At 44.3% G+C, this 27977-nt stretch overlaps 2 protein-coding genes across 6 annotated transcripts; one reads left to right on the top strand and one right to left on the bottom strand.

Annotated features, from left to right (window-relative positions):
* Positions 1-161: 161 nt before the first annotated feature.
* Positions 162-26474, bottom strand: LOC107374501 (GRIP and coiled-coil domain-containing protein 2). Of its 2 annotated transcripts, XM_070552891.1 has the most exons (24): positions 26293-26474; positions 24125-24187; positions 23403-23487; positions 23236-23315; positions 23054-23158; positions 22460-22961; positions 20506-22340; positions 20334-20394; positions 20130-20230; positions 19835-19933; positions 16409-16528; positions 15476-15640; positions 15190-15294; positions 13729-13891; positions 13287-13387; positions 13070-13147; positions 12852-12989; positions 12125-12246; positions 9684-9860; positions 9281-9489; positions 7894-8121; positions 7668-7807; positions 584-785; positions 162-364 (listed from the first exon to the last, which is right to left on the bottom strand). In XM_070552891.1, exons 1-24 carry the CDS (start codon positions 26296-26298, stop codon positions 291-293), a joined length of 4959 nt encoding a protein of 1652 aa, XP_070408992.1. In that variant the 5' UTR covers positions 26299-26474; the 3' UTR covers positions 162-290. The 2 variants fall into 2 exon arrangements, with proteins under 2 accessions (XP_070408992.1, XP_070408993.1); XM_070552892.1 differs by lacking the exons at positions 24125-24187; positions 26293-26474 and adding an exon at positions 23697-23816.
* On the top strand, positions 5797-10327 carry tmem223 (transmembrane protein 223). Of its 4 annotated transcripts, none has more exons than XM_054735726.2 (2): positions 5797-6353; positions 10038-10327. In XM_054735726.2, the coding sequence occupies exons 1-2, from the start codon at positions 5911-5913 to the stop codon at positions 10180-10182; spliced, it is 588 nt and encodes a 195-aa protein (XP_054591701.1). In that variant the 5' UTR covers positions 5797-5910; the 3' UTR covers positions 10183-10327. The 4 variants fall into 4 exon arrangements, 3 of the variants coding, with proteins under 3 accessions (XP_054591701.1, XP_054591702.1, XP_070408995.1); XM_054735727.2 differs by lacking the exon at positions 10038-10327 and adding an exon at positions 7461-7652; XR_011521019.1 differs by lacking the exon at positions 5797-6353 and adding an exon at positions 7524-7659 and having other exon boundaries at positions 10038-10166.
* Positions 26475-27977: the final 1503 nt, after the last annotated feature.

The raw sequence follows: 27977 nt of genomic DNA, 5'->3' as shown, positions 1-27977 counted from the left end.
GTACTTTAAAGATGGGTGCAGTATATGTTCAATCATTCTCAATGAGTCCAACAAAAACAGAAACGTTAAATTCCTCTGGTCAGAGACCAACCGTTTAAATATAAGACTTTCTGTTCTCTCTAGCAGAAACACATTCTTGTCTGATACATTCTTTGGTCCAGTTCACTGCGTCCCAACAAGGTCTTTAATGCCCCAGAAGCGATGAATTTAAAATATACAGCATCACATTTACAGAAAAAGGCTCAGTATGTGCTCCCAGTGTTTTATGTTGATTAGGTAGGTCAGTAAATCTATCTGATCCCAGACCAGCTGTGAAGATAAGAGGTCCAGCCAGATCCTCGAGACCCGCCTACTTCCTCCTCCCCTGCACAAAACAAAACAAAAACAATTACTGGGGCAGCAGCAGTTCCATTCTAAAATGGATTTGAATCAGTAACAGAATCAATTCTCTGAATCACACACACTAAAAACACAGATCTAGAGTTATGGAGTCCATGGAGAGGTTTCTACTCTTTACCTAAAATAATTATAAAACACTTGAAGGTTTTGGCATATTTTCTGAAATATTACACCTAATAAGCACCTAGTGCAATGGCAGCCAGTTTGCTTTTCTCCTCTGGACTGAGCTGGAGCATGGTGTGGATAACAGGCAGCAGAGCCTGCCTCTCGCTGCCAGAACGCAGGAAGATGAACTGCAGCAAAACGTTCTTCAGATACTCCAGATTGGCCACACTCTTCTCCCTCTCTTGGTTTCGCTCGAGACGCCTCACTTCACTTTTCAACAGCTGGCAGGTAGAAAAAAACAACAGACATCGTTGAACATTCACCCTGCTGTTGGCGCCACAAGGCGGTAATCCAGATTCAAACAATTTTAATACTCAAAAGATTTTCTATTTCAAACATCCAGAAGCAAACGGCTGCAGAACAAACTCAAGAGAAGTTTAGGTTGAAAGATAAAGTTGAAATAGTCTTTTTGAAACGTAAAGTAAATATTCACACAATTTCAAACACCGGGGTAGAGCTATAGTGGATGATAATATTGGTGCAGTTCCATAATATAGTCAGTAAATGTATCTGATAAGTACAATTTAAGTCCTCTCCCTGGGCTGCCACCTTACCGTGGTGGAGGGGTTTGAGTGTCTCAATGATCCTAGGAGCTAAGTTGTCTGAGGCTTTCTGCCTCTGGTAGGGTCACCCATGACAAACAGATCCTAGGTGAGGGATCAGACAAAAAGCAGCCCAAAGACCTCTTATGACAAATTATATAAATGGAAGCCGTGTTCCCTCGCCTGCGCGTGGGTCACCGGGGCCCCCCTCTGGAGCCAGGCCTGGAGGTGGGGCATGTTGGCGAGTGCCTGGTGGCCGGGCTTTCACCCATGGAGCCCGGCCGGGCACAGCCCGAAGAGGAAATGTGGGTCCCCCTTCCCATGGGCTCACCAGCCGTGGGAGGGGCCAAAGGGGTCGGGTGCAGTGTGTGACGGGTGGTAGTCGAGGGCGGGGACCTTGGTGGTCTGATCCTCGGCTACAGAAGCTGGCTCTTGGCACATGGAATGTCACCTCTCTGGTGGGGAAGGAGCCTGAGTTGGTGTGTGAGGTAGAGAGGTTCCGACTAGAAATAGTCAGACTCACCTCAACGCATGGCTCTGGCTATGGAACCAGTTTCCTTGAGAGGGGTTGGACTTTCTACCACTCTGGAGTTGCTCCCACTGAGAGGCACCGAGCAGGGGTGGGCATACTAGTTGCCCCCCATCTTGGTCCCTGTAACTTGGGGTTTACCCCAGTTAATGAGAGGGTAGCCTCCCTCCGCCTACGTGTGGGGGGACGGGTTCTGACTGTGGTCTGTGCTTGTGCACCAAACTACAGTTCGGACTACTCACCCTTTTTGGAGACCTTAGAGGGGGTGCTGGAAAGCGCTCCTTCCGGTGACTCCCTCGTTCTTCTGGGGGACTTTAACGCTCACGTGGGCAATGACAGTGAGACCTGGAGAGGTGTGGTTGGGAGGAACGGCCCCCCGATCTGAATTCGAGTGGTGTTTTGTTATTGGACTTCTGTGCCAGTCATGGATTGTCCATAATGAACACCATGTTCAGACATAAAGGTGTTCATATGTGGTCTTGGCACCTGGATACCTTAGGCCGCAGCTTGATGATCGACTTTGTTGTTGTTTCGTCTGACCTGCAGCCGCATGTCTTGGACACTCGGGTGAAGAGAGGGGCGGAGCTGTCAACTGACCACTACCTGGTGGTGAGTTGGCTCAGATGGTGGCAGAGGATGCCGGACAGGCCAGGCAGGCCCAAACGTATTGCAAGGGTCTGCTGGGAACGTCTGGCAGAGTCTCCTGTCAGAAGGAGCTTCAATTCCCACCTCCGAAAGAACTTCCAAAATGTTCCGGGGGAGGCGGAGGGCATTGAGTCTGAATGGACCCTGTTCCGTGCCTCCATTGTTGAGGCGGCCGACCAGAGCTGTGGTCGCAGGATCGTCGGTGCCTGTCGTGGTGGCAACCCCCGAACCCGCTGGTGGACACCAGCAGTTGGGGATGCTGTCAAGCTGAGGAAAGAGTCCTATCAGGTCTTTTTGGCCTGTGGGACTCCAGAGGCAGCTGACGGGTACCGGCAGTCCAAGCGGAACATGGCTCGGGTGGTCGCCAAGGCTAAAACCCGGGCATGGGAGGAGTTCGGTGAGACCATGGAGCAAGACTTCTGTACGGCTTCGAGCAGATTCTGGTCCACCATCCGGCGCCTCGGGGGGGGGAGCAATGCGCTACCAACACCATCTATAGTGGGGACGGTGTGCAACCGACCTCTACTCAGGACGTTGTGGATCGGTGGGCAGAATACTTCGAAGATCTCCTCAATCCCACCGACATGTCTTCCAGTGAGGAAACAGAGTCTGGGGACTTTGGGTTGGCCTCTCAAATCTCTGGTGCTGAGGTCACTGAGGTGGTTTAAAAGCTCCTCTGTGGCAAGGCTCCGGGGGTGGATGAGATCTGCCCGGAGTTCCTTAAGGCTCTGGATGTTGTGGGGCTGTGTTGGCTGACACAGCTCTGCAATATAGCGTGGACATCGGGGGCAGTCCCACTGGACTGGCAGACCGGGGTGGTGGTCCCCTTATTTAAAAAGGGGAGCCGCAGGGTGTGTTCCAACTACAGGGGGATCACACTCCTGAGCCTTCCTGGTAAGGTCTATTCAGGGGTTCTGGAGAGGAGGGTCCGTCGGATTGTTGAACCTCAGATTCAGGAGGAGCAATGTGGCTTTAGTCCTGGCCGTGGAACACTGGACCAGCTCTATACCCTTAGGGGGATCCTGGAGGGTGCGTGGGAATTTGTCCAACCAGTCTACATGTGTTTTGTGGATTTGGAGAAGGCGTTTGACCGCGTCCCCCGGGGGGCCCTGTGGGGGGTACTCCAGGAGTATGGGGTACCAGGCCCTTTGATACGGGCTGGTCCCAGCCACGTGACCCGATGCTGTGCTTGAACCATTCAACAAATACTCAGATTAATACCTACACGGAGTAGATAGCTGCTTCTCTAATTCTTGCCACTTTTTACATTAATAATTTTATCATGAGTGTTTTATTAGTTCTTATATTTGCTTATCTCTTAATTAATTTTTTTCTATCTTACCTTCTGCACCAAAATACCGCAGCAATTTCCTAATGTTGTGACTTGGCACACATATGGCAATAAAAACTTCTGATTCTGATTCTGTTAGGTCCCTGTATGACCGGTGTCAGAGCTTGGTCCGCATTGCCGGCAGTAAGTCAGGCTCGTTCCCAGTGAGAGTTGGACTCTGCCAAGGCTGCCCTTTGTCACTGATTCTGTTCATAACCTTTATGGACAGGATTTCTAGGCGCAGCCAAGGTGTGGAGGGCATCCGTTTTGGTGGCCTGAGGATCAGGTCTCTGCTATTTGCAGATGATGTGGTCCTGTTGGCTTCATCAGAACGCGATCTTCAGCTTTCGCTGGAGCGGTTCACAGCCGAGTGTGAAGCAGCTGGGATGAGAATCAGCTCCTCTAAATCTGAGACCATGGTCTTGATTCGGAAAAGGGTAGAATGCCTTCTCCGGGTCAGGGATGAGGTCCTGTCCCAAGTGGAGGAGTTTAAGTATCTCGGGGTCTTGTTCACGAGTGAGGGAAAACTGGAGCGTGAGATCGATAGGCGGATAGGTGCTGCATCTGCAGTGATGCGGGCGTTGTACTGGTCTGTCGTGGTGAAGAGAGAGCTGAGTCAGAAGGCGAAGCTCTCAATTTACCGGTGGATCTACGTTCCTACCCTCACCTATGGTCATGAGCTTTGGGTGGTGACCGAAAGAACGAGATCGCAGATACAAGCAGCCGAAAAGAGTTTTCTCCACAGAGTGGCTGGGCTCTTCCTTAGAGATAGGGTGAGAAGTTTGGTCATTTGGGAGGGGCTCGGAGTAGACCCGTCGCTCCTTCGCATCGAGAGGAGCCAGTTGAGGTGGCTCGGGCATCTGGTCAGGATGCCTCGTGGACGCCTCCCTGGTGAGGTTTTTCGGGCACGTCCAACCGGGAGGAGACCTAAAGGTAGACCCAGGACACGGTGGAGGGACTATGTCTCTCCCCTGGCCAGGGAACGCCTTGGGATTCTCCCAGAGGAGCTGGCCCAAGTGGCTGAGGAGAGGGAAGTCTGGGCCTCTCGCCTTAAATTAAGCAAATTTGATTTGCTGTGAGCAACAACAGAATATCTTTCTCTGGAAGCTACAGAAATGCAACCAATCATGCAGAAAAGCAGACTTTCCTGTACTACTCATGAAATGTGATAAAATTATAGAGTATTAATATTTGAATTTAATTACTTTTCAAATGCTTACATGCATTTTGCTTGTTTGCCATATTTCATTTTCCACCACTTTAAAGGGACTTTATGGAGTTTTGAATTTTTATGCTCACGATTGCCCCCTCAGGCCAAAAGCGTAACGGCAGCTTCACTAGTAGGCTCGTGCATGAGGCGCGCATGCTGTACGTGCACACTCAACGAAAATAAAAGCTGAGACAGTCAGCCCCGTGTGTTTGAGTGGCCCGGAGGATAGAGGACAGGAGAACGCGCAGCTAATTAATTAAATAATTTGGTTCTGTAACCTTTCTCTTCAGCACAGCCGACAAAGGTTTAAGATGGGTCAGTCCTCCTGCATGCTCTTGAAAAATTGTTCCAAAATGAAAGTTGAACCCACATCTTTTTCATCTGTGAATTCAATGCCGTTCGGCAAGTCTCAAATAAAAATGTGGGCATCTTACTGTAAAGATATATACTATTAATGTAAAAAATAAACTCTAAATAAACTATGTTCACATCCAGAATCGAACCCGGGTCTTCAGCACGAAAGTCCAACGTCTTTCCAGGCGAGCTAACAGGCCAGTGACGTCACTTGTATCTGTACCATTTAAGAACGGTTCGGCTATGCCTGAGCGTGCTCTCTTTTTCTGTGATTTTACAGAAAAACAGGCAATCACAGTAAAAATGCCAGGGCTCATTTTACAGGACCAGGGCATTGCAGGAGAATGTATGAAGAAGAAATGTATTATTTCTATACATGTTTTGGCTGTCAAACTTCCATAATGCCCCTTTAAATGATCAAAGCAGGTGCAATGCAGTTCAAGTACATAATCATGTGTACAGTATGTATAATATGTACTCTACTAGGTAAAATTATATGTAAACACTTTAAACGTATTTGTCTAAAATATCTTATTTAGGTGTTTTTTTTACATTGTGTTTTGTGACAATGTTTTTGTTTTAAAACTAAATCAAGTTTTGTTAGGAAAACGTTATTCTCGCGAGACTTGACCAAATGACGCCAAACAAAGATGGCGACGGCCTCTGTGGTAGAAACCTAATTAGAGTTGGGGCACTTTTTGTTATTACACGGTTGAAAGAAGGCTACTAGAGAGTTATGGGGTTGGAGCGGCTACTGTGTGGAACTCTGGAGCGTTACTCCTCTCACTTCCGATTCGGTTATGTTCCTCAGAAAGTCCGACTCTTTTGCAACGCCTCGATGTCGGCGGAGGCTTCTCCGAGCAGCAGCGTGTCTACCCGGCTCGTGAATGGATCTGAACGGTTCGGTGGTGTCCACCCAGGCAGCCGTGGTTTCTGCACATCCACCCAGCCCTCCAGAGATGTAACCTTGTTTGAACACGACAGAACCAAGTTCTTCCGGCTTCTCTCGCTGTTTTGTGGCGGTCAGTTTATCTTTTGGACGTATCTGGCCCAGTTCGCTTTCACTGGGCTCAAAGACACGAGCGGAACCAAAGATAATGGGAGAGCCAAGCAGCCCATCACCACGGGACTGGCCGGGATGTGGAGCTTTGAGATGAACCTGGGATCAAACGCCTGGAGGTATGGCTTCACGCTGGCGTGCCTGGCTCTAGGAGCAGGGATAGTCGGGCTCGGGGCACTGTTCTGCCGACGCTCCGTCAGTAAAGTGGTTCTACATCAGGGCGGTAAGATGGTGAGTGTCTGGACCCAGTCCCCCCTGGGACCGGGCCAGGGCAGGACCATAACAGTCCCGCTGTCGCAGATAGCCTGCCACGCGCACAGACAGGAGTCTCCCTCCTTCATCCCCCTCAGGATCAAAGGTCACAGGCTCTACTTCCTTCTGGACAAAGATGGGACTGTAAACAACGTCCGTCTTTTTGATGTCACCGTTGGAGCCTACAGGGCATTTTAATGTGCTTACTGACCTGCTACCGACTTGGATTTTCATTATTTCTGTTCCAGCTAATAAAACATTTGAAACCAGTTAAAGGTGAGGTGGTATCAGACATGATGCGTGGATATTTTCAGATTTAAAGAGCAAGTCACCCCCAAATAAACCTTTTTTCTCTGATAAACTATATAAATGCGTATCTAATCATGCTGCAGACACGTGTAGTCAATAGTTTTGTACTTAAGTGTATTTTAGTAAAAATTTTAATTTTCCGCCTAAAACTGTCAGTGTTGTGTCGTTGTCAGGTAAAAACTCTGCACTGCATCTGAATTTAAATCTGCCATCACCATTGGCTAAGAGGTACCCTAGAACGTTAGCTGGTACCATATGATGTCACAATGTCATTGTGAGCCTGTGTGTGTGTGTGTGTTTGTTAGCCGCTCCGCCCTCTCTGTCTGCTAGGCAACAGCATTTGTTGCATTTTTCAAACAGGAAGTGGGAGCAGAGTAATACTCTTGTAGGGGGTGACTTGCTCTATAACTCATTCGCTGCCAGCCGTTTCCTGATCGGTAAAGGTCGTCGCTGCCAGCATTTCTCACCGTTTTTACTGTTTTACTGCGCGCTAGGATGATGTAGACGCCAAAACTACCAAAACAATGAGGAGACTCACCTCTTACATAAGGAAAAATCCGCGCGTTTCGAGCGTTATCCGTTCTTTCATAATCCGTTGTTGAATTGTGATCGGCAGAAACTTTTCCGGTTCATGCCTCACTTTTTTTTTTTTTTTTTTTTTACAGCAGCGGCCCAAAACGATCTCCTAACACATGGATTTTCTGCTTCTTGATCACGTGACGTATGCGGATGAAGATCAGCTTTAGAGCTGGGATGTTTGTTCTCACAGTGCGGGGGCTCGTCCGATGCGCACACAATAAAAACATGCAAATGACGACTTTAGTCGTCAGTGGCAGTGAATGAGTTAAAAACATGCACTCAAAGGTACGTACTGTGATCTGCTCCATGAGAACAGCATTGGTGGCTTCGGTTTCATGCAGGAGACTGTTCATGTGCTCCATACTGCGGGTAACCGTGTTCAGCTTCTCACGTAACTCCTCTTTGGTCGGCTCCACCGCCCACACAAAAGGCTCTAATGAAGAAAAGTTAAAATCAAATTAAAACTATTTACTGTCAAATGTTGTTTACATTAAAATGAACCTTCAGCATCAAACACACCTTGTTTGGGATCTGGGGATGTGAGCAACTGCTCCAGAGAGAGCAGGGATGTAAAAGCTGGGGAGGATTTCTCCATCTCTGTGGTCTCCATGCCCTCTCCCTCCTCCCTTGCCATAGACTGGAGGTCGCTGAAGGCTGCTATTCCCAACCCTGGCTGGTTCTGATCAGCAATTCTGCGCTGAGGGTCTGATGCCAGGGGCTTACGGCTGGACTGGACTGACACAGAACCTGGGATTTAAAACACAACCATGACAGTGCTGCTATAATGTCCCCCCTTTCCTACAACCTGTTTTACGCAGTTTTTATGAAGCTAATACCAATAACAGAAAAATCAATGATCCCTGTTTGTTGGTGCTGACACTGCGTAATCGGACCACTCCAGTTCCAGTTAGACGGGATCAACAATCACAAGAGTGAAGACTAGAGCGTAGATCGACTGAAGATCTGTGATTGTGACTGAACCAAGAGGCCGACTCAGTGCAGCAGCGGTGTTGTACGATTTTAGACCAGCAGGGGGCATCATATAGCTAGTTAGTCTGAAATCTCATTTAGCAGGACTAACCCAAGAAAACTGCATCATTTATAGCTAAAACAAAGATCACTTTCATTGTTTAATTACAATTTGAGGCGAGCTGATTAAAAACCTTCCTGCCTGATATGGACAGTGAGGCACAAAAGATTGGTCAATCCCCATTTTAGCTGCAGTTAAATTCAGATATCATGGTGAAATGGGCCAAATAATGCTTAAAAAAGGGAATATTGGCCCAGAGCTGATGTGTGAGCCACTAATGACGAGTCCTTCCAGATGCCACAGAGAGCCGTTGCCACACTGTTGAGGCAGGAACTCAGCTGAGGAGTCTTGCCAGCACCTGGCCATGCTGAAGCGACAGAGATGACACACACACACACACACACACACTGGAGTGTTAGGCTCCACAGGGCAGCTGTGTGGGAGGTGATGGATGAGCTCTCAGTGCAGCAACACTCATAAACCCATTCCTCTCAATGAGTGGAAGAGAAAACGAGACAGAACCTCAATGCTCTAAACCTCTGATTCTTTAAATATCTCTAAAGTATATAATAAAATATAAAAGCATCATCAGGCCTGTTTACTACTGTGAAGAAGGCTGCTCTACTTTAGAGTCATCATCACAGGCTGGTGAAATGACATCTCTGCATGTGACCCATCCCCGTGGGGAGCGGTGAGCTGCAGCGTTGGCTGCGCTCGAGAACTATTTGGCGGTTTAACCCCCAATCTAACTCCTTAAAGCTGAGTGTCAAGCAGGGAGGCATTGGGTCCCATTTTTACAGTCTTTCAACCCCGACTTCTCAGTCCCAGTGGACACTCTACCACTAGGCCACTGAGAAGGTTCTGCTTTAAACTTACTGCTCTGGCTCTGAAGGTTGAAGAGCTGCTCCTCAACTCGGGTCAGTTGTCCCTGCAGCATTTCCATGGTGGCCCGGTGGTCGTCCTGCAGCTTCCTCAGCTGCTCCCTGTAGGTGTGCCGCTGGGCCTCAGCCTGGGAGGACAGGTCAGTTTGAGCCTGGGACAGGTCCGACCGCAGCGCCACATTCTCCGACTGCAGTGACAAAACCCTTGAGGTGGAAATGGAGGAAAGTATAAAACAAGATCAGTGATTGCTCAAAGATATTTCCATGGCATCTGACAGGAAAACAATATTTGTTTTTGGTTTTTATGGCATCTTATAAAAGCAAAATAACAAGGATGGCTAAGCACTGAGAACAAAAATAGCACGAGAAACTCCAGCTGAGATGTTAAAACAACAAACCTCTCGCGGAGCTCAGCTTCTTTGCTGATGTTTTCCTGCAGGATTTTGTTGTGTCTCTCCAGCAGAGTGTCGTGTTCGGTCTGGAGCTGCTGCAGCTCTGCTGTGCTGCTCAGGAGGCTCTGCTGGCTCTCCGTCAGTCTGGTCCTCAGCTGGTCGACCTGGGAGGACAACTGCTCCCTGCAAAGGATACCACATGTTCATATTAGAGTTACAGCCTTAAAGCCGCAACGGCAAATTTTAAAACATTTTATCATGCCTCTTAACAACATTCTAACATACTATAGCTATAAATATATTGTGGAGATTAGAAATAATTAAAAATTAATATAGTGGTTCTCTTGCATTTGTCTAAAGGCCTCCACCAACAAACCAACCATTGATTGGACCATCCAGTCGTTGGTCTCACCGAACCGTCACACTTCCCTGGTCCTCCACTCATCAAACACTCATGTATTCAGCACCAGAACACCACAGGTGTGAGAGGTTCTCCGCTCGGTAACACCAGAGAAGGAGAAACAGCTGGCTGCTACCACTTCAGCTTTAGGACAAACTACCAGAGTCCCAAAAAGAACAACTCCATTTGAAGTAACGAACAACAAAAGACGCGTGGACCTAGAAAACAGCGGTAGGTGTTTAGCGCCATCTCTTTTCCTCCGGTATGGTGGGCTTCTGGTTCCAGCAGAAGCATCTCATGGAGGATGCCCGAGTGTTCTGTGACTGAACCGAGCTTGTTCTGCAGATTTGCTTTAGCAGCCTTCATGTGGATCATTCTCCTGATGAGTGTTGTCTGCACCATGTACACAATCTGTGATTTCCCTAGGCTTATTGAGTTTTTCCTGATGCTTTGAATCTTTTTTATACTTTTAGTTTCTTAAAAGAAATGATTGATTTATGTAGCATGTACTGATGGTTATATTTGATTTAAGCATGCTTTTAGATTTCACATTAAAATACTTATCTATATATCTATATCTATATATGTGTGTGTGTGGCTTTAAAACTCCAAAGGTCAGTTAAGTCATTTCCTGAATAAATATTGGCAGCTTTGTAACATATAACCATAAAAATCAGATCTAAAATACATGACAGTGGGTCCAAGTCTTTGGGCAATGCCATATTAAACTCCATGTTTCCTTCTATGTGAGCTTGTGAGGACAAAACGAATTCACTGGCCAGAAGAATGGATAGCTTTGATAGCAGGGCTCTGAGAACATTGAGAACATCAGGTGGCCCCAGCGGGTCTCCAACCAAGTGTGAAGAGAACGCACGTGCCAGCCCAGTGCATCTTGCCTGGCAGCGCAACGCCACACCCACTGGCTCGGCCATGTCCTCCGTCCTTCTTTTGACCACTCGACCAGAGCCATTCTGCAGTTTGACCCGTGGGCCGCAGGCTGGAGATGACCCGATGGCTCTTTGTTGTTGCGGGCGACCTCCCAACTATTCGGAGTTGCTGTAGCAAATGCAGAGCAGCTGGCACGAAACCGCCAGCACTGGAGACAACTAGTTTACCTGGTAGGCTCAACGCACTGATGCGGGATGACACCCGACCCTTCGCAGGAGCCTTGATGATGATAATGATAATATACTATATATATAAAATTGGCTGAAATAGTTGCTAAGAAGTGGCGTTTTAACCTTTTATTCTGGTTTTGTTTCCAACACATTTCACTGGAGGGTAGAGTGAAGGGAACATCGCTGTAACATCACCAGCTGGTCATTTACAGCCTCTTCTGTTATCAGACCTGTTGAGTCCTGCTATAAAAGGGCAAGGAAATTCCTGGACAAAAAGCCAATGTATCATCACTGTCCGATTCTGGATAAATATTCTATACAGAGTTTCCAAAATTTTAAACATTTTAAATCTGCTTGCCTGGCCAAGTTATTCATGGTCTAGCCCCTCCACCACTGAATGATTTTATTATTCAAAAGTCACATAGGGACTCTTCCCGATTAACTCGAGCTACAGTTGGAGGTGACTGTGAGCGCACGCTTAGGCGAACGACATTTTCTCAAAATGTTCTGTCATTCCAGGGCTCGACTTTTTGGAACAGCATTCCTACTCAAGTGAGAGAAAGCTCAAGTTTTATTATTTTCAAAAGACAATTCAAACTGTGGCTACAGGAAACTCAAAGATGCAATCATAGATGAGACTTTTGTTTTTACTCTTGTCTTTTTTGTAAAATAAGTTCCTAACTGTTTTTTTTTTTTTTTTTTAAATGTATATTGTTGTCTGTCTTACCTCTTTACATGAACCTGCCAGAGGACTGCAGATGGAGATTAGCCTAAGGCTACAATCTGGCATATTTAGTTGTATTGCTGTTCATAAATATGCAATGTCCTCTCTTTAAATAAAGTAAATAAAATAAAGTAACCTGCTGATTGAGTCTTTATTAAGGTGGACGTCACCTGATTGCTTTACTGCACCGTCACATTGATCTCACCTTTCTCTTTTGCCAGAGTCTCCTTCGCTTTGGGCACTGGTTTTGCTCTTCTGCTGCTTCAGCACATTGTGGACTCGTACCTTGTAACTCTCAAACTCACTGGTTGTTGTTACAAGCTCAGCCTGGAAAAACAAACGGATGATGAAAAGGTAACACGTTTCTCTACAGAGACACTTTTGTTCTTTAAATCACACAATCTACCTCTAATAAGAGAAACCGCAGCTCATCTAAATATGCCCAGAAACATTTCATGAATTACCCTAACCGGCTTGAAATGCTTTAAAATTAGGTTTTTAATACCTGGAACAAACCTCACACAGAGTTCTGTTATGTTTTATTCCAATATGTGGAATTATTTGTTTATTTATTTGGCAGACGCTTTTATCCAAAGCGACTTACAGTTTATAACCTATAGGGCATGTTGTGATCTGTTGGGGAAACCGGAGTACCCGGAGGAAACCCACGCATGCATGGGGAGAACACGCAACTCCACGCAGAAAGGCCGCAGCCGAGTTTCGAACCTGCAACCTTCATGCTGCGAGGCAACAGTGCTAACCACTGCGCCACCATGCACCAATTATTGGTGTCTTAACCTTTATGTGAGCATTTATCTCAGTAGTGATCATGTTTACTTGAACAGTGCCCTTCACCTTTGTTCCTATCCCATTGAGCTTCCTGAGTGAATGTCGAATAAAACTTCAGAACGAGGCCTAGAAAGGAATGTTACCTTAGCGGTGTCTCTGTCCTGCTGCAGACCGTGGATGCGTTGCTGCAGGGAGCTGCTGGTTCGGTGTTGCTGCTCCAGCGCAGACCTGAGCTGCTCCTGCAGACGATGGCGCTCGGCTGTCAGCTCACACACCTCAATCTAAAAGCACAAGCACACAGTTTAGGATGCAGCTGCGTAAGGATCAGCTGCTGGGTTCTGGGAAGTTCTCCAATTGTTACCTTAGAGCTTTCGAGCTGCTGCTGGTTAGCCTCCAGCTCTCCTTTCAGAGAAGCCTGAACCATCATCAGCGAGCTTTCCTGCATGTTTGAACACACACAGATAAAAACCACCATCAGCACAGAGACATGTAGTCACAGCCATGCCTACACAAGGCTGGATAACACACACGCACACACACACACACACACGCACGCACGCACACACACACACACACACCTGTTTCTTGGCATCTGCCAAGTCTTTCTTTGTCTTCACCAGCAGCTGTTTCATCTTCATGGTCTTCTCCTCTTCCTGGTCCAAATGAGACTTCAAAGCCTCTGGAGACGTGATGTGAGATGTGTGCACACGAGCATGACAAAAAATGAAATAAAAAAAATATTCAGTGATATTTATGGTCTAGTCTGTCACCTTGCTGCTAACTGACTGCATGGAGCACCAGAAAACACGGTGGACGTTACAGATAAACACATCAACGATGCTACAGCTGCACAACGAGGTCAATCGTTAGGAATATGCAGGAATTACTGATGCTACTTTTGTATTTTCTAATAAAATAAATCTGAATTTAAGGATTTTGGAATCTATGGGGTAAAACTAACCAACAACAAACTGTTATTTGAATGAAACTTTATTAAGTACAGAAACATTGCATTGGTACCGATTTCCTGCTTGAGCGTCTCCTGCTTCTGAGTGAAGCTGCTAATCTGGGCTTTTAACTCCTCCTGCTGCGCCTCTTTCTCCCTCAGCTTGCCATTGAGTTCTTTCACCAGACGTTCATAGTCGGCCATCTCCATGTCCAGCAGGGAATTCTGCTGCGCCTCCTAGTGGCAGAGTCAAAGTACTACATCATTAATGTGAAGAGAGCTGAAGCTTCTCAGTCAGACAAAGAAAAATGTGTTTAGTGATAAAACTAGTTAGCCCATTATCGGGCGATTAACCCGATTTAGTACAATGTCCAGTTTAAGACTGTATCTTGTTCTGGAGATACTGTCCTGCTGGTCCAAGAGTAGCATTAGCTCTCTTCTGAAAACTTTCCTGTTACATCAGATGCATTTGTAAAAAGCACCTGGATGCATCTGTGGTCTGTTCCACATGTTGAACAGAAAAATAATCACATGCTTTTGGCTAAAACCCTATTTAAGGACATGACCTTTACAGATCTTTGCAAAAATTTAAGTATACGTGACAAACACAATACAATGTTTGATTTAGCAACTCCTGATATGAACTTTTTACTTTCTTTATCATAAAATGTGCTACTAGTTCATGTGTGCGTGTGTGTGTGTGTGTGTGCGTGTGTGTGTGTGTGTGTGTGTGTGTGCTCTGTCCTAAATCCCAGTGAGGCGTGACCAAGCCCCCACAATGCATCTCTAAAATTGAGTCAAACCCGGAAATGAAATAAACTGCAGTTCCACCCAGCGGATGAGGGGAATACACGGTCAAAATGGCGGCGGTGGCCACCTCCCATTTGGCCTCAAAAATGTGATATTGGAGCCTATGGAAAGGAGATGTCCAGTATATTTATGTCGATGGTCGTGACAGATGGCTGCTCAGATGGCTGTTGGAGGTTTCTTCCTAGTAAAAGGGAGTTTTCCTCTCCACTGTCCTTATAAAGGAAACTTTTAACTAATTTGAATAATAAGTGGGTTTAATTAGAAGTGTCTTGAGATGACTCTTGCTGTGATTTGGCGCTATAAAAATAAACTGAATTGAATTCACTCTAAAGTCCAAGCAATACGTTGTATTTTCTGTATGAATGTAATCAAATATAATTACTATATCTTATTGTAAAAAGTAAAATAAAACCTATTTTAAAATGTTTAAATATAAAATTCTCCCTAGACTCGGCACAAACACCAGCCTGAGAAAGTCCGTTTCTCTAGATGAAACCAGTAAAGTGGACCCCAGACAAAGCCAGACCTGCAGGCAGCTGTCATGCACCCTGCTGGAACATTCAGGTCTCCACTAATGGAAACTAACAGCAGCTCTTTGGGCTGTGGGCTAAAGCTGCTCCCTCTCTCTCTCTCTCTGAGGTGCAGCTGTAGCTTCAGGGCAGTCATAAGCAGTTCAGTGCCTTGACCGGATTTTGCTCTGAGAGACCACTTCGGTGCTGGCGTACCTTGCGTAGCTGCTCCAGTTCCTGAGCGGCCTGCTGAGATTGCTGCTGCTGCTTGCGGAGCTGAGCTGTCAGCTCCTCCACCTCCTTCGTGGCAGATGACAAATCCTGGTGAGGGAAACGCAAACAAACTGTCAGCTCTTTTAGCTTCAATCATGTGAAACTGATCTATTACAACACATATCAGGGGCTTAAACGTATATTATATAATAAAAGGGCAACACATTTTTCTGGTGAAACTGTGCAAAATCTAAATCTGCTCATGCTTCTGTTTCTCTCCGTTTTCTACCTTAAGCTTTTGCTCCTTCATTGTTCTCTCAGCCAGGAGGTCATTGTCTTGATTTGCTAATTGTTTCTGCAGCTCCTGGTTCTTGACCTCCAACTGCTTCACTGTGCTCCTCATGGTCTCCAAACCAGCCAACAGATCCTCCTTCTCACTGCTCAGTGTTTCCGTCTGCAAAACAAAACAAAACAATATTCTCTAACTACGGTGTCAGGAGGAATCCAGTCAAATATTCTAAGGGGATGAAAGGTGGAGGGCTTGTTCTAGTTTTCCTTAGTGGAGACTTTCTGTAGAACACATGCTTGGAGGCAAATGCACCAAACTCTGAAAATCATCCACGTGAATCTGACAGCAGCAGGCTCTGAGGGCGTTCTCTAAACAGAATACTCAACCAGCGCCAGCTCCAGCCTTCTCCGGTCAGCTGTCAGCCAAACACTGGAAGTGTGATGGGTAAACTGAGACGTCGGGACGTACCCTGAGATCCCGAACCAGCATCAGTCTGTGTGCTTCCCCAGGGACCCATGAGTAAATATGAGAATGAAGCGGTGTCTCAGAAAAAGCACAGATGGAGGCTACACCCCGCTCCATTTACTTGGCGGTTCTCTGGTTGCAAAAAGACAGCTTCGATGAAACGAGTGTATATAAAAACAATTTCTCCCTTGCTCACCCAGTCACGTCTGATGGGCTGTTTGTGGGAGCCCGCCTGTCAGATTTATCTGGGAGAAGTGTTGCTGGCTAAAATGACTCTTTAAATCATATGGAAACAGAGTTATGCTTAAAGTATTGCTGGATAGAGTCCCAAAGCCAAGATTTACTGGACCCGAAGGGCACTTTGTCTCTCGACTCACTGTAATGTGTGTGTGTGTGTGTGTGTGTGTGTGTGTGTGTGTGTGTGTGTGTGTGTGTGTGTGTGTATGATGGAGTGTGTTTTCCAGTTACCTGTGTGACAGCACTGCTGAGTCGTTTGGTCAGATCAGCAATCTGTCTCTCCGCTGCCTCCAGATTCTCTCGCTCTTTGTCCAGCTGCTCGGTCTGCTTGTCGTAATCTATCTGCAGGTTCTGCAAACACACACACACACACACACACACACACACACACACACACACACACACACACACACACACACACACACACACACACACACACACACACACACACACACACACACACACACACACACACACACACACACACACACCTTCAATACTCCTTAATGGAGATGGCTTAACAGCTCAGTGAAGGCTAACTATCTGCACTGACGTTTGGGACAAAACTCTCATTAGACTCAACAGAGCAGTTTCCTCTTAGGCGTAAGAGTCTGGGTGCCGTTTATAGACACCACTGGGAGCTGTGTTATGCTTTAAAGAGCGCACACTTCCACTCGCCACTTAGCACCAAACCATAAGAAAGAATGAGACAGATTTAAATGTTAATTGGAGAATGTTGGTTTCACTTTAGGTTTATCTACACTGTTCTTTTTATTTGGGTAAAATACAGATAAATAATAGCTTCGCCCCTTTCAACCAACAACGCCTTACTCTAAATACCACCTTAAAACTTTATATTTGATTCATCATGTTGTAAATCTGTTGATAACAGTTCTAGTTTTTAAACTACTACTACTTCTTGGTGTCATCAGTGACTCAGACCTGAGCTTCTCAGGACATATGAAGGCTATAACTAAATCAGCCTTTTATCACCTTCATCAATCATCAAGAGTCAGAGGTCTCATACCCAGACCAGACTTAGAGAAACTCATTCATGCTTTTATTTCTGGTCGGCTGGACTACTGCAGTGGTCCCCTAACTGGTCTTTCCAAAAAAGCTGTGAAGCAACTGCAGCTTGTTCAGAATGCTGCCGCTAGAGTCTTAACAAGAACTGAGGGAACGGGCACATCACTCCTGTTCTTACATCCCTACACTGGTTACCAGTAAACTGCAGAATAGACTTCAAAGTGCTTCTACTAGTTTATAAATCACTCAGTGACATGGGGCCAGAATACATGTCCAATCTCATTCCTGTATACACACCCAATAGGGCTCTGAGATCCCTTGTCAGAATCAGCTGGTAGAACCTCGGGTCAGAACCATGCCAGCTGGTAGAACCTCGGGTCAGAACCATGTCAGCTGGTAGAACCGCGGGTCAGAACCATGTCAGCTGGTAGAACCTCGGGTCAGAACCATGTCAGCTGGTAGAACCGCGGGTCAGAACCATGTCAGCTGGTAGAACCGCGGGTCAGAACCATGTCAGCTGGTAGAACCTCGGGTCAGAACCATGTCAGCTGGTAGAACCGCGGGTCAGAACCATGTCAGCTGGTAGAACCGCGGGTCAGAACCAAACATGGTGGAGATGCATTTAGTTACTATGCTGCTCACATATGGAATCAGCTTCCCCATGACCTCAGATGTGCCCCAACCCTAGTGCTGTTTAAAACACAACTAAAACCCTCATGTACTCATCAGCCTTTACATGAATGGTTTCTCATGCTGCGTCGTCTCCACTGTAATCTGCGCTGTAACTTTGTCTTCTCCTTTAGCTCTAAACTGTAATTCTATCTGTGTGTATTTTAATTTGTGTTTTTACATGTTTTCATGTCATTTCCTGCTAATTGTAAAGCACATTGAATTACCTCTGTGTCTGAAATGTGCTCCATAAATGAAGCTGCCTTGCCTACTAATGGTTAAAACTGTCTCATTTCTAAAATACACCACCACAAAGTAGTGAAACTGAAAAACAGGAGACAAATATTAGAAAATATAATGTTCTTTTTTTATTTACAACCACCACTGCTTCCAACAAACCCAGTAAATAATCTCTTTTGAGTCCCTTCACCCCTGCTGCTTTTTTTGAATTGCACACTTTCTGTTGTCAATCTAGCTACAAATAATCTGCCATCTTTGTAAAATCCACATAATATTCTTAGTTTTATTACTTAAAGGGATATTTGTGTCTGTTGACATATTTCTCAGCATCACAAAAGTGGGAAAAAGCCATTTGTAATCAGCCCAGTCATTCTGCTGACCCGGCGGTACTTCTTTAGCTTTAGCTTAGCACAAAACACAGTAAGTGAATGGTACCAACTATCATTGTGAGAAAAAGTCCTTGGCAGTGATACAACTGCTTAGTGACCTAACCATTTTGACTGCATGTTAAAATAAAAAGTAACACACAGGCTTTACAGGCATTATTTTACACTTTAGGACAATGTGCAGCTGTGAGCTTTAGCCGAAAGGCGAAGGACATGACAACCCTAGACACTGGTACATTCTCTCAAATTAAAAACGTCTTTAACTGAAACTACTGTTGATAATCTCTGTGCAGCACACACTTCTCTACCTTTCTTTGCAGCTCAGAGGTTGTGTGGGTTGTCTAGTAATCGTTCGATCCTGGCTCCAGACAGAAGATTCTGGGACCGGTGGCGCCTGTGCTCGGCAGCCTTGCCTCTGTCAGTGAGCCCCAGGGCAGCTGTAGCTACATGGTAGTGTAGCGTTACGATCCCAACTCTCTCTTTTCTTGTCTCTAAGTCAATACAAAGTGTTTAAATAAAACTCCCTGAAGTAAAAACAACCTCTTCTGATTAAAATATCTGGACCTAATAAAAAGTGTAAGAATATAAAACAATATTCCCCTACAGTAGCTCATCACCATCGGCGTGTGAACGGATGAATGATACACTGTAGTGTAAAGCGCTTTGGAGTCCTCCGACTCTGAAAGGTACTATACAAGTGCGAGTTGTTTATCGTTCATTTACAATAGGAGCTGTCTTTGCCGCTGCGTCATGTCCTTGTGCCTTTCGGCGGAAGCTCACAGCTGTGCTTTCCCATAAATTAGTCCCAAGTCTAAAATGTCACCTGTAAACCCTTCACGTTACTTTTTATTTTCACATGCAGTCGATGTTATAATTTAAGTTACTAAGCAAATTAATATATATTAATATTACAACATGCCCTATAGTTATAAATTGTAAGTCGCTTGAATAAACAAACATAAATGATAAATGAGCCGCACTTGTATAGCGCCTCTCAGAGTAAGGATTCCAAAGTGCTTTACACTACAGTGTATCATTCATCCATTCACACACACATTCACACACTGATGATGATGAGCTACCATGTAGCCACAGCTGCCCTGGGGCGCACTGACAGAGGCGAGGCTGCCGAGCACAGGCGCCACCGGTCCCTCCGACCACCACCAGCAGGCAAGAGGTGGACTAAGTGTCTTGCTCAAGGACACAAGGACACAACAGCAGAATTCTCTGTCCGGAGCCGGGATCAAACCTGCAACCTTCCGATTACTGGACAACCCACTCAACCTGTTGAGCTACTGCTTTGTGCACAAATTCAGGTGAACTCGGCGTGTGATACCTTGTAGCCTTCAGCACCGTGGATGATGTCTTTCATAGAGCTGTTTACTTTCTCCCGTTCTGCCTTCAGTGACTCTATTTCCTCTTTCAGAGTCTGAACCTGAAAATGCAGAAAATAATAAATAGAGCCACGTGTAATCACCACTGATCACTAAACAAAATAATGTACTTTCACCAGGCCTGAAATGACTAAGTTCTGCTGCAATGTTTACATTTCAGAGCTTTTTTATTATGTATTACAAGTTTTTGAGCAAGATGACATCTACTATTTAAGTGTGACATAATTCTTACGTTACCTCCTTCTTACTGCTGTCCAGCTCCTTCTTGGCTTTGACTGCAACAGCCTTGATTTTGTTGATCTTCTCATCTTTTCCTTTGATTTCGTTTTCCAGAAGAGCTGAAAATAAAAAAAGAAAAGGGAAAATTTTAAACTTTTTATTAAACACGTTAACAGAACAATAAAATGGCTTCTTATGGACGGCGAAGCAACATGACATCACCTAATTTCTTTGTCATCTCGTCGTCTTCGGGTTGATCAGAGGATGCCACCTGGGCAGATTTCTGCAGAAAATTTAGAAAAAGAAAACAGTCACCACTTACGAGTTTTCCTGCTTATATTTTAAAAGCATAAATTAGAGACCCAAGTAAAACTGAATCAGAAGCCCCACCCACCCGAAAAGCTTCCATTTCCCTCCTCAGCTGGGACACAAGGGACTCCTTCTCAGTCAGCTGATCCTGGAGCTCTCTGCTGAGTTTCTCTACGTTCTCAAGCTTCCTTCCCACCTCCTCCACCTTCTCACGTTTAGCCAGGGAGATCTGAGCCTGGAGTGTCTGGTTCTCCTCACTAACCATCCTCACAGCCTGCAGCTCTTTCTGCAGCCCTTCAGCATATTTCATCTTGTCCTCCAGGTCTGTTCTCAGCATGTCTCTCTCCTTCTCCAGGTCTTTGATGTGGCTCTGCAGGTCCTGCAGCATCTCTTCTGACCCTCTTTCGGCTTTAGCCTCTTTTGTGAGTCTGCTTTTTATCAGGCCTCTCTCCTTCTCCAGCTCATCCACACGTGTTTGGAATTCTTTGACCTTTTCTGTAGACATTTGGAGAACTGCAGCATGATTTTGCTCCTGCATTCTCATGGAGCCGGGGGCTTGTTCAGCCTCATCCATCAGGGATTTAAACTTTTCCTCCAGTTGCTGTTTTTCAGATGCCATCTGCTCCATCTGAGTTTCCAGTGCTCCCAGCTTAGACCCTAAATGCTGCCCATCTTCCTGAACCCTGGAAAGTTCTGATAGAGCCTGCTCCAGTTCCTGATGGAGACCCGTCTTCTCTGTGGAGAGCTCTTTAACGCTCAGCTCTAAAGCAGAACATTTCTCCTCCAGGACCACCAGCTTCTCTCTAAGACTTCCTTCCACCGTTTCTCTCTCTCCTCTAATTTCTGTCATTTCGTTCTCCGTTTTCGTTTTCAGGTTTTCCAGCTGTTTTTCTTTCTCTTCTCTGAGCAAAAGTGCTTCTCTTTCCTTCTCCTGAAGCAGCTTCTCGATCTCATTTGTTCTCTCATCAACCAGCTTTTGCATTTCATCTTCTTTGACCTTTAACTGATGCTGTATTTCATCTCGATCTTCTGTGAGTGAGTGGACAACTTCATTCAAATCTTGAATTGTACTCTCCTTCATTTTGAGTTGGGACAAGATCTCATTTTGGCTCATCAGATCCTGCACTGATTGTTTCAACTCACTGGCTAAACTGGTTTGTTCCTCTACAGAAGACAAAAGTCTTTGGTTTTCATTTGAGGAAACCTCAAGTTTCAGCTTAAGCTCTAGAATATTCTCCATCAGAGAGCTTCTCTCTTGTGTGACTTCATTCATCCTCACTGACAGCTCGTCTTTTTCGAGGTGGAGCTGTTCGATCTTGTCCTGGAGGTCTTGGACAGTAATAGCTCCCTGTTCTTTCATGGCACTGTACTGCCGAACAAAATCATTTGTCTTCTCACCCAGTTGTGTCTCCACATTTTGAAGGATGTCTCTCATGTGCTGGCACTCAGCTACAGCAGTGTCTCGTTCTTGGGTCAAAGCCTCACAGTGGCTTCTCAGCTTCTCGTTCAGCTTCACATGCTCCTCTACATTCAGGAAGTTTTGGTCTTTTGTCGAGCTTTCTCCTTGGATCTCTTGTTGGTCAGAATCCAGAGTTATCACTGATTCAGGATCTTTGATCATCTGCAGCTCATTAATTTTAAACTCTAACTCTTCTTTTTCTATTTGAAACTCCTCCCTGGCCCGCTCCATTTCTGCCTCGAGCTCTGTCTTTACATTACTGAGCAAGGTCAGTTCATCCTGCAGCATGGTGTTCTGGGACTGTAGGTCCTCCAGAGCAGCTCTCAGCCGGCTCATCTCCGTCTCTTCTCCTTCACCAGAGGGATCAACCTGTTTGCATCCAGACAGCTCCAGCATTTTGGCAATCCCTGAACCACGGGCAGCTTCTTCATCTTCCTCTTGAACATCCTGCAAGTAGCTTTCTGGAACAATAATGAACTAGGTTAAAATTGTTCCTTTACTGTGAAGCAACAGTTGTTTATAATCTTTACTAATGTTTGGATAGATGAATCATGAACAGGAAATGCTCGTTCGGCTGTACCTTTGAGAGCAAGCTGCTCAGTTAGCTCGTCGGTGAGCAACAACAGACGCTCCCTCTCGATCTCACAATCCTCCTCCAGAGTTTTCATTTCCTCCTCGTGCTGCAGACTCTTCTGAGCCAGCTCCTCCTTCAGGTTCTCCAGCTCCTGCTGGGCCTTCGTTATCTCCCTCTGGTAATTCTCCTGTAACTCAGCCATCTCAAGGGAATTTTCCTCTTTGTTTTCCATCAGTTCAGCTTGAAGAGTTTCCAGCTGAGCTGCTAAGCAGCGCCTGACTTCTGCAGCCTCTTTAGCCCTGTCAGAATCTGCTTTGCGCTCTTTCTCCCTTTCACTCTCCCTTTCTCTATCAAGCTCCTCTTGCTCTTTGAGTAATTTCTGAAAATAAGCCACTTCCTCCTGGTGTTGGCCTCGGGATTCTTCAATGCTGCGTTCCAGAGTTTTGATCTTGTTTTGGTGGTCTTCCATTGCACGCTCATGCTCACCTTGCAGCTCAGCCAGTTCTTCCTGAGTAAAATAAACACAAACTGTCGGTGTTCAGAGATTTACTAAAGTCTCCTAAAACATTCCTATAACAAGGGTTGAGTTTAGTGTTTCACCTTGGCTTGCTGCTTGGTTTTCTCCAGTACTTTACATAGGAGTGAAAGACTTTGCTGAGTTTCTGCCTTCTCTAGGAGTAAGGTGTCCATCCTCTCTGTCAGCTCCTATTACATACCCACCCAGTTAACAAAGAGTAAACAGAAAACAGCAACCTAGCAGGAAAGCAGCTCTAAAGCCAAACCTGTATTAGGGAGGCATCATCTAAACTTCTTTCACTGTTTTTGGATTGCTGTTTAAGAGTTTCAACTTCTTTTTCCAAATCTGAAAAGAGAAATAATGAAAGGTCACAAATTTGTGCACTTTTGGCCCCAAGCAGCCACAAAGTCACCACAAAGCATTTATACTGACCTGCACACCTGCCCTTCATCTTTTGCATTGCAGCAATCTGCTTTTTGGCATATTTGATCAGGTCTTCTTTGGACAAGGTGTCCAGCTGAAAATATAAAAAAGTGAAGCACAATTAATAAAAAGAAGTTCTAAATGGCCTGTATTTGATATAGCACCTTCTAGAGCCCTGGAACCCCCCAAGGCGCTTTACAACACAATCAGTCATTCACCCATTCACACACACATTCATACACTGGTGGGGATGAGCTATAATGTAGCCACAGCTGCCATATATATGTGTTGGGGCGCACTGACAGAGGCGAGGCTGCCGAGCACAGGCGCCACCGGTCCCTCCGACCACCACCGGCAGGCAACGTGGGTTAAGTGTCTTGCCCAAGGACACAACGACAGCGACAGACTGAGCGGGGCTCGAACTTGCAACCTTCTGATTACGGGGCGAGCACTTAACTCCTGTGCCACCGTCGCCCACAGTTAAAGATCTGAAACTTTTTGAATCACAAAACAAGATCATCATCATCAGATTTCATCGTTCCAACACTTAGAATGATGCTTTAGCGGTTATTTTCTGATGCAATTAAAACCAATTACACCTGAAATCAAACAAAAAAAAAAGCCAGGTTTCAGTCTAGGGTGACGGGTGGCAATGACCCTTGATCTTCTATGCCAACAGGATACAGGTGAGAGCTGTCACACCTGGAGCAACATAGATGTGTGTGATGTACCTTTGATTTGGAGGCACCTGCTTGCGATGGAGTCACAGACTCGGCTGCAGAACCACCGGGATCCTTGTTTAGAAAATACAAAGAATAAAATTAATGAGATAACAAATACGGAAGAAATAAAAAAGAGTGTGTTTTCACTTTGTTCTGTTTACAAGAGAGGCAGGTGTTTCACAGGCGTTTGTTTTAACCTCTGTTATGGAACTTAATTTATGTAAGTTGTCAAAAAATATCAAAAGAAAAATATTTTTTAAAATGTCGAAAGAAAATTAATAAATGCTGACAAAACATCGCATACTTTTTATTTAACTACTGAAACACGTCTCAAGATTCCCTGAAATTAAATCTCACTTATTTTACTTTGAGCTGATTTACAGTTTTTCTCCACTGGTTTGGCTCATTTCTTGAAACAGAAATTACATTCTCAAAATAACATGGACAAACCTCCAAACCCCTTGGCAAATGTTCACAACAGAATGGCATTTCTCATTCATTTTATCAAATGGCAAAAGCCTTAGTACAAGTCTCAGCTGTCTCAGTGCATCGTTGCAAATGATTAAGTACATGTAGCCCACAGTTATACAGTTAGCCCACATTTAGCACATTTTTCAAATGAATAGATCTTGTAGATCTAAACTGATTAGTTGATTCTCAGTCTAATGATCATTCTCTCCTAAACATGTCAGCATGATGTCATTGTATAAGTACTCGTATGCACAACTGTCTGTTCAATTGTCAGAATTGGTCAAGAACATAATACCATGAATACCATAAATGAATTTCTTTGAATATTTGATACATTGATGACAGTCATTGACAGTCAGGTGAAACAAGACTAATGAACGGGGAGTGTCACACACAGGTGTTTTCCATGATTGTGTGATGCCCTTTCTGAAAATGGTGTGGCCACTCACATCCCCAGTCTTGGCCCATACAACACACACAAGCTTCTCATGTTCTTGGATCGCCTTTATACCGATTTTATCCCTGAAAATGAGGGAGGTCTCATAGGGCCTCACCTACCCATTTATGTAACTGTGTGGGACAATGTCAATTTCCACCATAGCTCACTCATTAGGGGCTTGTTTGCAATGCATCCAAGGATGGTCATGGAGTTCCTACCACCTTTCCTCAATCCGATAGAGGAGTTTTTCTCTGCTTGGAGGTGGAGAGTGTATGAGCATCATGCTCAGGATCAGCCGTCCCTGCTCCATGCTATAGATGCAGCATGTGACGACATTACATAAGATCAATGCAGGGGACGGTTGCGGCATGCACGCCGTTTTTTCCCCTCGTTACATCGCAATAGAAAGTATCTGCTGTGATGTGGATGAGAATCTGTGGCCAGATGGACAACAGCGTGTGAATAATCAGGAGGGTGAAGACCATGGTCAAGAGCGGGAGGATGAGTACAGCGACCACTGAATACATGTCCTTGTTTTTTTATTTTGTGTTCATACAATTTACTGTATTATTGTAAGGTACATTTTCTTTTTACATATGTATGAAACTTTCTTTGCGTGTGAATTAAAAATGGTTATAATTTCCTTGGTATTGTGAGTGCAATCTGTGACGTCAAACCTTGGAGACTACTCTTTTCGGTTGTATATTGTTGGTCCTCTACCATAGAGACAAAACATCTAAACATTTTGTGTGGTAGTACTCACACAATGCCAAAGGGACGGTGCATTTTGGGGGCACTGACTATTCATATCAGAAAGAAATGTAGTTTTGACACATGAGCGAACCGTTTTAGGAGAGATATGAGCTTTTGCAGGTAAACCATGTTGTTATGATCAATCATCCAGGTTTATTTTGACAAAAGCACCAAGAATGATGAGAATGTCCGATCTGTGTCAAGAAATGAGCCAAAACTATTGAGAAGGATCTTTGCCATTTTGGAGACACTGACTTTAAAAAAGAAAGGGATTTAGATTGAAGCCTGAGTAACAGTTTTGGGAGAGATGCGAGCTTTTGCAGGTGAGCTATAGTGTTGTGCTGAACTGTAAGAGTGTTTTGCCAAATGGTCTTAGAGGTTTGAGAATGTAATTTCTGTTTCAAGAAATGAGCCAAACCAATGGAGAAAAACTGTAAAAGAGCTTCAGAGAAGCTGCTTCACACAAAGTTGTGCCAGGTTAGCAGAAGCTAGCTAACCGACAGCTAGCTTTTACCTCCATTTCTCTAAATCGGCCGCTTCTTCAGCTTCGTCTCGGTTCTGTTTCAACCAGCGGCGGACAGCAGGGAGCCGAGTGGACACACTCCAGCCGATATCCACGATGATATTACACTCCACACACGCTGTTTTGGTGTTCAGATAGCAGGCTAAAGCTGGAAGCGACCCACTTCCGCTTTCGTCAATGGGTGACGTTAGAAAGTCACGTGTTCAACCAGGATGCGAAGGCATAGATAGATAGATAGATAGATAGATAGAAATTAAGTAATTTTCATAAACAAGCTTTATTATTTTGGAATCTTATCTTTAAACACAACTTCTCTCCTCACAATTATATTATTTGGAACAATGCATATATTGTAAACAAAAATAAAACACTATCTACACAATTGGTCATTAAATATTGTAAACACTGTGAATAATCTACTAAATACTACTGGCGAAACATTATCCCACAAAGACTTCTTAGAAAAATATAATATTAATACTTCACAAGAAGAGTATAACATGGTAATTAAATCCATCCCTGCTTGTATTTTCTTTTTAGCACAGACCATACAATCAAACATGATCTTATCTGCAGCAGTCAGACCTCCAACTATTTCTGGGATTCCAATCACAGATAAGAAATGTAATAATTCTGTTATTAGAAAATTAATTGATCCTGTCTCAACCCCGATATGTAAACATCCATGGACTTTGATGAATACAAAACTCTGGAACAGGATCTTTCTGCTACCTCACCAATATGTCATTGTGAATAAGATACAAGAAGTTTTATTCAAAATTGTTCATAGATATTACCCGTCAAAAGCAAACATCTGTATTTTTTTTTTCAAAATGTTTCTGACATCTGTACTTTTTGTGGTTGTAAGGGAGAAACTATTGAACATGTTTTTGTTGATTGCTTTCATGTAACTTTGTTTTGGTTTCATTTACAAAGATACATTTAGAGTAAGTTACAAAAAAAGTTTCTTTAAGCAAATATGAAATTCTTCTCATTGTTACTAGCCCTCATTTATCATCCAATGAAAAATACATAATTAACTTAGTCATTATTTTAGCAAAATATTACTTACATAAAATGATTTTTCAGAAAAGTATCCCCTCCTTCTATAATTTCAGAATTACAGACCTTATGAAATATTGGAACAGCATTGAAAAATTAAAAAGGAAGAACAATAAACTAACAAAGACCATCAACTTATTTCATCATTTCAACTTAGACACAGCAGACCCCTAAGTGTTATGTTTCTAAGTTATTTATGTTTTCGTCAGTTTTTTGTTTATTTCTTGTTTTTTTTTTTTGTTTAATAGTTTCCTAATGTTGCATGTATGTTATTGCAATTGTAAAGAACTGTAAAATGTGAGCCATGGATATATTGAATGTATTTTCTGAATGTATTGACAACAAGTTAATAAAACCTGTTAAAAAAGATAGATAGATAGATAGATAGATAGATAGATAGATAGATAGATAGATTGATAGATAGATAGATAGATGATAGATAGATAGATAGATAGATAGATAGATAGATAGATAGATAGATAGATAGATAGATAGACAGATAGATAGATAGATGATAGATAGATAGATGATAGATAGATAGATGATAGATAGATAGATAGATAGATAGATAGATAGATAGATAGATAGATAGATGATAGATAGATAGATAGATA

The sequence above is a fragment of the Nothobranchius furzeri genome, chromosome 7 (assembly GCF_043380555.1).
Source record: "Nothobranchius furzeri strain GRZ-AD chromosome 7, NfurGRZ-RIMD1, whole genome shotgun sequence".
Taxonomy (NCBI): Eukaryota; Metazoa; Chordata; class Actinopteri; order Cyprinodontiformes; family Nothobranchiidae; genus Nothobranchius; species Nothobranchius furzeri.
The sequence above is the reverse complement of the archived record's forward strand: the minus strand, read 5'-3'. Positions and strand labels throughout refer to the sequence as shown.

Coding starts and splice junctions, on each gene's coding strand:
- tmem223 (XM_070552894.1), top strand. CDS start 5,911: ATGGGGTTGGAGCGGCTACTGTGTGGAACTCTGGAGCGTTACTCCTCT.
- LOC107374501 (XM_070552891.1), bottom strand. Junction 23,159..23,235: donor ATGATGCCTCCCTAATACAG/GTTTGGCTTTAG, acceptor GGTATGTAATAG/GAGCTGACAGAGAGGATGGA. Junction 8,122..9,280: donor CAACCTTCAGAGCCAGAGCA/GTAAGTTTAAAG, acceptor TTTAAATCCCAG/GTTCTGTGTCAGTCCAGTCC.